The sequence below is a fragment of the Ciconia boyciana genome, chromosome 2 (genome assembly GCF_034638445.1).
Source record: "Ciconia boyciana chromosome 2, ASM3463844v1, whole genome shotgun sequence".
In the NCBI taxonomy this organism is placed as follows: Eukaryota; Metazoa; Chordata; class Aves; order Ciconiiformes; family Ciconiidae; genus Ciconia; species Ciconia boyciana.
Genome location: NC_132935.1, coordinates 71,460,675 through 71,471,902, shown reverse-complemented (window position 1 = coordinate 71,471,902; position 11,228 = coordinate 71,460,675). Strand labels below are relative to the sequence as shown.

General features: G+C 40.5%; 1 protein-coding gene across 1 annotated transcript; it reads right to left on the bottom strand.

The window, feature by feature from the left end:
• Positions 1 to 333: 333 nt before the first annotated feature.
• CHMP5 (charged multivesicular body protein 5) lies at positions 334 to 11,199 on the bottom strand. Its single transcript, XM_072852957.1, has 8 exons — positions 11,033 to 11,199; positions 5,748 to 5,852; positions 4,943 to 4,989; positions 3,282 to 3,375; positions 3,130 to 3,201; positions 1,923 to 2,031; positions 1,428 to 1,540; positions 334 to 942 (listed from the first exon to the last, which is right to left on the bottom strand). The coding sequence occupies exons 1-8, from the start codon at positions 11,099 to 11,101 to the stop codon at positions 892 to 894; spliced, it is 660 nt and encodes a 219-aa protein (XP_072709058.1). The 5' UTR covers positions 11,102 to 11,199; the 3' UTR covers positions 334 to 891.
• Between the last annotated feature and the right edge of the window lie 29 nt (positions 11,200 to 11,228).

Below are 11,228 nucleotides of genomic sequence, written 5' to 3'. Positions count from 1 at the left end.
AAAACTGCTGTTCGGTACCGGAGCCCAGCCCCGGCAGCAGCCTCAGACCTGCGGCTGGTGAATTAAACCCAGCAGTTTTTCTCTGACCGTTTGTGGTAGGATGCTGGTTTTCCCGCTGGCTTTCATTGCCGCTTCAAGTAACTCCTGACAGGAGAGACGTGGCCAAAGCAAGCCTGGTGTAAATGTCACAGTGCACAAGGCAGCGTGAGGTGCTTTTGGGATCAGAAGCAGACCTCGCCGCTGGCAGAGCCTGTGCTGGAGTGGCACACGACACTGATAAGAACAGGGGGCAGATTAAGACCAAATTAATTACCAGAAACATCACACAAAAGGATCAGCTAATCTACATGATTTTATGTCTCCACAGAATACATGAAGTCAACGATAACCCTATTTATTACAGCTTTCAAGAAGGTTGCAAGTACAATAGCATAAAAGTCTCAAGACTGCAGTAGTTTAAAAATTGCTTTCAGTTCTTTTATCAAATAAGCCTAGTAATAAGGGAGCTATTTTACAGAGAGTAAGCAGCAACATAGAGTCTTAGTTTCAAGAAAGAGAAACATAATACCAAGTCAAAATAAACCTCAGCTATCAACAGCCACCACTACTCTTCACGTATTACTTTGTCCATAAGACACAGAAATCAAAACCTATTAGACTGACTGCTTCCACTGAAGGGAATTGCGCCAATTTTTCCATTAATAGAAAAGTCAGTAGTAGAACAACTTTCTTCGAAGAAAGAACACCACCAGCCATTCATATTGCATTCTAGGATGTAGTGATACTAAGGTTACACTGGAAGGACAAGTTCTCCAGGATTTAAAAAAAAAAAAATTTCTTAATTTGATTTGTAAAGTATAGTTCATTATATCCATTGTGCTTTTGAAACATTTATGTTGCAGGGATCTTTGGCAATCCAAATTCATCCACCAATACACCATCCTGTAAGAAAGAAAAAGAAGCAACGGATTAACAACTCTCCACCAACCAGAACATTTCACAAAATTTTCCTTACCATTTCTATGAAGTGATATATCTGTAATTGTCACTGTGTGACAGCTGGGATCAAAATAAGAACATCAGTGTTCTTCTTCACTATGAAGCCCCAGAAGCAAACATACAGAAGACTTTCTTACATTTTTAAGAATAACTATACTAGGAACTGTAATGGTACACTTGAATTCTACTTGCAGTCTGACAATCAGTTAGGAGTTACAAAATGCCATTTTAACTCTCTAAAATATAATAAAGAGCATTCAGTACACTGTATTCTCTCATATATGAAATTCAAAATACATGAAACATTAAGCACATTTTTTTGTTCAAAACATTAAGGATTCCAAATATCGAGCAACCAACACAAATGAGATTAATCCAAAACAATTTTTAAAAGTACGTATTTTGTTTTTAAAGAGGAGAGGACTCACTTTGTTTTTCGTGTCAGTAGGAGTGACCTCTGGGATTGCTGGAGCAGATGCAGCTTCATCTAAGTAGGAATTGTCTTCATCAGCTAAAAGCTCATCACCTAACGCATCCAGTTCTGAAACAGAATTATGTTGGTTGAAAACGTTATGCAAGGAATTCCTTTTGCAAAAGAAAAGTTGCTCTTACAGAGAAACAGGATTCATACTTAATGTTTAAATTCATACTCATTTAGCATTACTTACTCATCAGTCGGGAATACACGCACACACACAAAACAGAGAACCTTGTTTCCTTCATTGTAGCATTCCATTAGTGTATCTCTCATACTCTTGTTACTGGTCTTAAAGGAAATGCAGCTTTTATGTTTAAAAAAGTGATTAAAACTTTTTTTTTTAAACACACTTAGAGTATTTGACTAATTAAATTAAAAATAACTGTATGACTGTATGATGATTTTTACATTCAGTAACGTAAAAATCATCCTCCACCTTCCTAACCTGCTTCCAAGTCATCTTCATCAATCTCCGGCGTTCCATAGCTACGACTCAGTGCCTCCTGGACTTCATTGGCTTCTTCCATCATATCCTCTAACTGATCTTGTATGTCCTGAAGCAAGAAACAATTTCAACTGGTCCATATTTAATAGTTTTACTTACATTTATCAGAGCTTAATCAAATTCAGTTTAACAATTCCAACATACAAGGCACTCAAATTTTTTAATGCATAAACCATTTTTTGAAGCAGCATTAATACAAGTCAAGACACACGCATTCAGTACTATAATGTGGCTTTAACTACTATTAAAATTATAATAAATGTATGAGGTAGAAAAAGAGGAACCTTGAAACAACATCTCTGCAAAATTCTTTTGTTTTAAGTATTCTTCAGGGTAAACTGAAAAACTCCAATAAATTACCCAGAGTCCAGCATTATCTTGAAAAGCAGGAGAGTATGAAATCTAGATAAATTAAATCTACCGTCTGGAGAATAAGCACTAACCTGAGTTGTGCCACAGCAAAATTTAGAAGATACTTTAGCGTACCTATTGGCACTGTACTTGGGTACAAGTAAGGAGACAATACTTGCCTAAAGGTTTACAATGCAAGGCATATATAAAAACAGCATAGGAAAGAGAACTTGAAGGAATTCAGCACTAGCATTTGATAAGAGTTTAAGTGCAGCATATTTTAAATTGTATTTAGAGATCTTATGGGGTTTTTGAACACATTTTCTGAAGGCAGGGCCAGGCCTTGCAGACCTCTTGAAATTAAATTTTTTGTTTGGCTGGGGTTTTTTTTTGGGGGGGAGGGGTTGGTTGTTTTGGGGTTTGTTTTTTTAATCAGACACTACCTTGAACTGAGGAGAGCAAAGGGCTAATCAGCATGTTGCTAACATGGAGGGGAAAAAGAAAAAAGAGGACAAAAAAGCCATGGCAGGAAGTATTCACCAACATTTATGCTGAAGTGCAAAGGAAAGGAAGGCAGAGATTAAAGATTAGCCCAGCAAGGAAACAACAGTCAGTGCAGTAAGGCCAACAACTGATTGTGCAGTACCAGAGAAATCAGGAAAGAATTATGATGGTGGTCCCATAAAAAAAAAGGAGGCAAACTCATGTGAACTAGAACAGTCAGCTGACCTTTAAGCTACATAGTCCACTCGTCACTATTTTGGTACATTTAATAATTTAAAATATAGAAGCTCACCTCAATTTGATCAATTTTGACTTGCTTGTAAGCTTTCTTCATTTCTTTCACCCCCAGTTTCATTGCATCAACCTAGAATAGAGTCAAACAACATGCTCGTATCTGATGTAGCATAGACACATTAAACAAATGTGAGATTAGTATACTGGTACCGTTGTCTTTGTATCCTTCAGTGCCTGAATAGTGTAATTAGCTTGTTCCATATTAAAAGACTGCTGTGATAAATTATCCCTCTGTTGTTCATACCTGTTAAAAACAATGCAAATAATGGCTTTAAAACACCGCACTATTTATTGCCACAAAAATTCTTAGTTTTTTAAAAAATTGAAAAAGCTGCAGCAGTAGTCTAAAGATGAGAACAGATTTTTTAATTTATTATAAACAATCGCAGAATAAACAGCTTCATAAACATCTGGCGATTATGCATTTCTGTGTATTTAAAGTTGGCAAAGCTACTCCCGAACTAAGCTTCTGTTTTAACTGACGGTGGTACCATATTTGTATAAGCTTACACAGTAGGTGAGGTTATAGCAAAAGTTTTAATCGCTGTAAGCTAGAGATGCATGCCACTGCTCCCTAATGCTGTAAGCAGAACAGAAGAGATGCAGGTTATCCAAACCACAATGGCTCTGCACTGGAGCTTTGCAGGGCAGGGAGGAGGGGGAGGACAGAGTAGCAAAAGGAAACTATTAAGGCTAACCAAAAAGAAAAGGGGGACTTCAGAAATCAAGAAATCATCCTTCTCAAAGCTAAACTTGTATCCAATCAAGAATGTAAAATATGTCAAGTTAAACATAAACATGAAAGCATAACAACGAACAATGAGTCCTTCAAACATCCACGGCAGGAGGTCTGCAAGACAAGGATGACCCAAACACAAACAGCTACTGGACAAGGAATGTCTAAATATATTACTGTTCAACAAGATGGAAAAGAGATGACTGAGGGATATGATGATAGCCTATTATGAGGGGCCCAGTGACTGTAACTAGGGGAACAACTATCAGGTAAGATTAGCAGGCAGCATAGTCAAAAAAAGAAAAAAAAAAACCACCCCAAAACCAAGTAGTCCTTCTCACAACATCTAACTAAACTATTGCTTTCCTAACCATAGGATATTTTGGATGGTAAGAGTTCACAAATACTTAACAAGTAATTGAGCAAGTCTGTAGAGGTACAATTCATCTGAGGAATATGAAATACAAGACAATATGAGCTTTGGCTCAGATAACATCTAAGAGATTTGCAGTTCAGGTACTATAAAATATTCCAGTGAAACACACTGGAACACTTGCCATGTTCTGACATTCTTTCCTTTGCATTTGTTGCTGGACGCTTTTCAAGGCAGTATACTAGACTAGAGCAGACCACAGGATCACCTATCCTGTCCATTCTGCTTTTTTTGCATAGACACAATTACCTGCGCTACATGTGCTCAAGTCCTAAAGGGTGTCCACAGAGAACAGGTAAACTGCCAGTAAACCAGACCAAGATCATCAAGTACACAATTTATAGTAATCAATTAATAATATAAAATGAGGCACGCTCTCAGAAAGTTTAGGAGCCAAGCACAGCTTTAATAATGAGCAGATTAAGGTCAGCTTGTCCCAATACAAATTTATATACTCACATACAAATAAGGCACAAATATGCCAACGCAAAACCTATAAGGAGATGCTTCTGAAAGGCTGGCTAGCTCGGTCAACATTTTTCTTTAAAGAATGCTCAAAAGTAAGAGTACTGGAAAGAGTGCCACCCCCTTTAAAGAAAACAGGCTTTCATTAAACCCAAACTGAGAAAGGTTTAAACTTACATTCGCTTCTGCTTTAACACTCTCAACGCTTTCTGCTTTACTGTATTCTGAAAGACACAATATTGTTACATTAGGAAAAATATTTGACTTTACTCTTGATTATACTGTTTAAACCTAATGTATCCCATTTAAGTTTTCCAGAAGATTCCTCAGTTACTAGTGCAAAGAGTTTAACAATACTTACATTCACCATTTGTCCTGCATTAATGATTAACCAAATAGGCTTGTATGTAAAGCGTCTAATAGAAAAGACTTTCAAAATTTCTGGCATTTGAGGTTTTTTTTTTTGATAAGCAGAATACAAAGTCAAACTTAGTCCATCAGAACCATCTTTCATCAACACATTTTAATGGTCAGCATCAAATAATACTGCAAAAGGCACTTTAACAATACTGGTTTTATCACATATTTTTATTATTAGATACATTTTATATGTTAATCCCCTTTCAAAACCAGGTTTTCCTACTCCCTTTCTGCATAGCGCAGACCTTTTTATTTTGGCTGATGAACAAAACAGCCTCTCTACCAGACTTAATTCAGGTAACAGAAGGAAGAAGGGAAGCAAGTTACTTCTGATTGAGGAATTACATTACCCTTTGGAGAAATAAAAACCAGTGAAAACACTGTTCAAAGATGCATGTCTAAGAGATGCTTCAGAATAAAAATAATCCTGCAGGATCTTCTATCTCATCAGTACAGTAAGATGCAATACTAAGAAACTGATGAACTGGCTAAATCACCCCACTACATGACAAGAACTGTGAGTCACATCCTCTCATGCTTAAATCCCACAGAAGATTCTTACCTTTGCAGGCCCCTCTCTCATCTTCTTCATTTGATCCTTATACTTCACTAGTTCTGCATCAAGCCTAGCGATTTTCTTGTCAATTGACTCAGCTCTGCTATCCACCTTTAATACATGACAGGGAAAACAAACAAAAAAACATTTATTAAGGTTTTATTCAGGTATTGGACAACAAAAAGAACAGCCTCAGTTTTATTATGCTTCTAACTGAATTGTTTCTTCACTCAGTGTTTTTATAAACAGTTTAAAGTTTGTAGAGAATCCAAAACCAGAATCAAGTGAAACACCACCTACAAGGAGCACAAAAAACATTCTGAGGTTGCGGGAAGCTCTGCCTTTGTAACACGTTCTCATCATTTTGAGATGCTCCCTTGCACACCCACTCAAGTCACAGTCTCTATTCAGGAATTTCTGATAACATACAGTGTCAGGCACTAAACTGGAATGGAAAAAGAAAAACCTAAGTGTACCATGCTGGCAGATAACGGGGCAAGGCAAAAGGGAGAGGGACACATGTTCAGCAAGGCTAGAGGTTTATTTTTGGTGGGCAGAGAACATTAATACTTCAGAAGGACATCTGGATTACTGGTTATGTTTAAGAAGCCCAGACTTAACCATTTTTTCAAAGGTGCCTAACTTCTTTGTCAGAGAGACACTTTTCCCATCACTTCCCGCAAAGGGGGCCAGGACACAGCAGTTCCACCTGGTAGATACTCTGAATTCTTACTGCACTTTTGCTTCAAATCCCAATAGTAGCTGCATAGCTCTGTAAGAGACTTCCAGCAGCCAACCTTAACGGCCCTGCTGCAAAGCATATCACAGAGCTGCCATTATGAAATATTTTAACCTTCTGCGTTAGAGGGTTAAAGATGATAATTACATAACCAAACCCGGGTACAGATCATTCTAACAGCATACACTAATTCATAAAAAACCAAAGAAAGCCTCCTTAACATGAACCGACTATCACAGCATTTCTCTGGAAACAACAAAATAAAGCATATTAATTTCTCATTCCAAGGAGCCTCTCTAGGGATTAGAATATAATGACATTCCAATTATAGCTTGAGAACAATCAGTGCAAATTTACAATTCTGACTTCCTAATAGTGTGGCTAAACATGTATAATTATGCAGATTTTCATTTTGGTGTCTCAGTGACCCTTTTAAATCTCTGCTCTGAGAGAGCAACATGCATTCGCCAGAGGCATCCTGAGCAGAACATTTGATAGGAACACTCCACACAAGACATGAAAGTGCCTGGGCACAGCTGGCATTGAAAAAAAAATGTATTAAGCTTTCTATTATGCCAAATATTTTCCTAATAGCAAGAGAAAGAGATATTTGCGATTTTAAAACTCTTGTAGGTTCGAAGTGTAGCACTTCCTCAAGATTTTCATCAGTTAAATGCATCTTTGAGGTCAGCCTCCTCCACAGGGGAAAAACAAGTTATTTGGTTTATTTATATAATGATTCTTTTAGGCAGTACTAGCAGGAAACGGAGACAGATCCTCCTACATTGATTAACTACATAAAAATTTCACACATGCATTACACAGGACCCCAGCTTTTAAAAATGAGAATGGACAGAAGAGGGGAGAATGGATCTAATTCATCCAAAAGTAAACTAGGCCGTATATTAGGACTTGAAGAGCTGCTTTTTATTATTCACAAAGAAGGCACACCGAGGTACATTTCATTGCTACAGAAGGGCCCCAATCTAAATAAAAGAAAGTAACAGTGGTATCCCAAATCCCTATTAAGCAAAATCACAGTTTATTTAAATTTAAAAAAAAAGAACATCATATATAAGACTGAATTTTAACATCGTTGTCACAACTATTAGCCTTTTGTTCCTATGTTTCCTACTTACTACTCTGAAAAACCATAAATTCGGAGTGTTTTTTCAAAGAAGAAAAAGTAAAAACACCACCAATGACACAGTTCCTGATGCATCCTTCCTCCTACCGGCCTCATGACAGCTTTGAGTCATCTGACTGCGCTCAGCCAGCAAGGATAAACAAAATCTGCCACTTAGTGCAATGTCGAGGCAAGCACGGCAGGCGCGGCAAGAGAGCGAGCAGAAACTGAAAGGGAGAGTGGGAACATGCCTGTGGGGAGTAAGTGGGAAGACAGGAGGGCATCATATAGCCAGCTGGCAAACTTGATAGTAACCAGCCATTGAAGAAAAAAAGGGAGAAGTGTTTCCTGGGTTTCAGCAAACACTTCAGATTAGTGATCCCACAGAACCAGCTCTTTATATGCAAAAATCTTGAATTGTTTAGATATCTTAAGGTGACGCTTGTTCTCTTACCACAGGAGAAAAAGCATATTGTGTGCTGATCTTATTGGGTTCAGTCATACTACTTCTGCATACGCAGGAAAGAACATCTAAAGCATAGGCATAATTACTGCCTGAGAGTTGTCTACATTTGTAACAAATGGTAACTATGAACATTAATCATTGCTCGCCAAATACAATAATTGCTAACTGCCATTTAATGGGTAATTATCATTGAAGTAACGTGGTAAGAGATTTTACAAAGCAATTTGACTCTTTCAAAAGGTACAACGAAACGTGTCCAAGATTGAAACAGCACAGAAGTGATATCACTTGAGTCTCCAAACTGTTAAGTTTAACATGCTAAAGAAAGAGTGCAAGTTTTTTAACATCTCACACAACTCTCTTCAGTAACAATTCACATGCAATTAAAAAAAAAAAATCTAATGATATCTCTAATCCTTTAGCAGGACCTGTACTAGAGACTTCACTATTGTGAAAATGACCTGAAAACACACAAGTCTTTCACAGATCAGGTAGATACTTCACATAAATTGGCACAAAAAGTTAATTCATAAACTTCAAACTTGTAAAAGGAAGCATGTTTCTCCCCACACTTACTAGTACACAGAACTGTCTTAAATTTTAGTTCCACCTGCAGAAATTGAAAGTTGTCAGAACTGGGCAAAAAGCTAACGTGGAGCTCCATAATGACAACAGTGGTTTATAAGCTTCCTCACACCAAAGAGCTGTGCTTGGAGCCAGCCCTTCATTTCTCAACAGCTGACCAACACAGGCTCTTGATTTCGTATCTTAAAATCCACACTGTGACTCATCATTGGTTGCCAAGTCACCACATATGTAAAATAAACCTGAAACTGCTTCTCAGTTAACCTGCTGTCTTGTTTTCAGAGAACTTTCAGCCAAATTTTCAGAGAACTTAATTACAAACAACTAGAAGAGGACCAAAACTGCATGTAGCTCCTGGTGGGTGGTGGTGACGACCACCTTTTTGGTAAAAAATCCTAAATTCCTGGTGTTGCCAGTCAAAGCAGCTGTTTAAATTACACTTTTATGTACCCCAAAAATCCACTGGGATTGAACAAACTCCTAGTGGAAGACAGCCTACTGGCATATCTATATATGGCTGGTTTTGTTATCATTTGTCTCAACATTAGAAAGTACACGTTAATTTGGAAATGTCAAAATCAGCCCTCAAAAATCTAACTGACTAATATGGAGTTGGTTGCTGTGAGGAAGAGATTGCCTCATCTTCCGCTTATAGCACTGAAATGGCAAATTTAAGTATTAGTAACAGTATCTCAGAGGGGTTTTGGAGTTCTAGCCATGCACCAAAGCATTCACTGGTAACAACAGGAAAGCTCATCCTGATTTTTGAGCATATGCTTTATTTACTGTTCTAACTAAATATACTTGGAGCTACGTTTGGGTTCAACACTGCTAAAAAGCAATGCAGATTCTTTGCCAATAAAATAATATACTGGGAAAAACACTAACTATGACCGTTTCTCTCCTCATCCCAGCCACTGGCATATGCAAGAGACTGATGCGCATGGGTTTCTGTAGGTATCAGTGACAAATATTAGGTATTTAACTTAGAGTCTCTTCACTGGGTAGCAAAATAAATATTCTGGGAGGAAAATGGTGGTTTTCCACGGAAACTTTTTTTTGTCAGGTTGCCGGGACAAGGCTTAGTTAGCCTTAGTTAACCCCCATTCATACCACAACCATTACTGACCTTTCACCTGACTTTGTTAACCACTCAGGCAAATACTCAAGACCTCGGTGTTCTTTCTTCACCTTTAAAAACTAGTTTACAACAGAAGGAGCTGTAAAAACATACCAGTTTTCTTCACAAACTTAAAAACCAAAAAAGAGACTATGAAATGACAAGATTAGCCTTCTTAAAACTTTTCCTTAACCTTCTTTTCAGACAGGCCAACCTGACAACAGCTATGAAGTGTTCTACCACGTGTTTCCTCAGCATTTCTTTCTCAGTCTGGGCTTGTTTAACTGTCCATCTGCACACATCTTTGCATCCACCCTATGGCAAGCTTGTCCGTTGTAGACAGAACAATGTTCATGAGAAGGTGAGATTTGCCCCCCCACCTTCTGTACTGGACAGAGGGGCTGGTTCCCTCGCTCCTGTCCCTGCCTTCCCACAACGTGGCACGGCAAGAGTTAGCCAGTGCAAGCAGTGCACTGAAGTCCTCAGACGGAAATACTGAAAATATCCATGAGGATGTAAGGAGAGCCAGGCCTCACATGCACATTGTGTGCACCCTTTTATGGGATGTGATCCTATGCACAGGGAACAAATATAGGCATGGGTGTATATACATACAAATGTACGTACCAGTGTACACATACACTGATGCATAGGTGCAAGCTAAAATACACGTGTGCATGTATACAAACACGCTGTACCAAAGCACAGGCATGTAGCTATACACATGCAAGTGTATATACACACACACAGGCACTGTGCCCACACACAGCTGTTTCCACACCCAGACACACACCTGCGCACAGACACGCACACCGTCACGCACACACCCCCCCACAGGCTGCCCTACCTCCCAACCGGCGCACGCCCACGCACCCCCCGTGCCTCCGGGTCGGTGCGGGCACCCGCGCACTTCCGCCCACCGGCGGGCACACAGACACGCAACACCTCAGGTACGAGGCCCTACCCCCGCACCGGTACGAGCGGAGGCCGGCACGGCCCGCGGGGCGCAGGCGCTCCAGCCGCGCCCTCAACCCCGGGCCCGGGCCCCTGGTCCCGCCAGGGACGCAGGGCCTCGTCCGGCCAGGCGCGCCCCACAGCCCGGGCTGGCCGTGCCGTGCCGCCCCCGCGGCCACCCCGCCGCTCCCCTGCCTCTCCCGAGGCGGCGGCCGGGCCGCGCAGCGCACTGGGCGGCCCTGGCCCTTGGCGGGGGTCGGGGGTCCGGGTGCGGGCCGGGCCCTCCGGGGAGGGTACTCACCGTCCCGATGCAGTCGGTGAGGCTGGGAGGAGGCGCCTTCGGCTTCGCCTTGCCGAAGAAGCGGTTCATGGCGGCGGCGGTGCCTCGCTCTCGCCCCCGGTCCCGGCAACAGCAGCGGCGCTCCCCGCCGACCCGGAAGCCCACCGAGGGGCCGGCCCCGCCCCTAAGGCGGGGCCGCGGCGAAGCCGGAAGCACT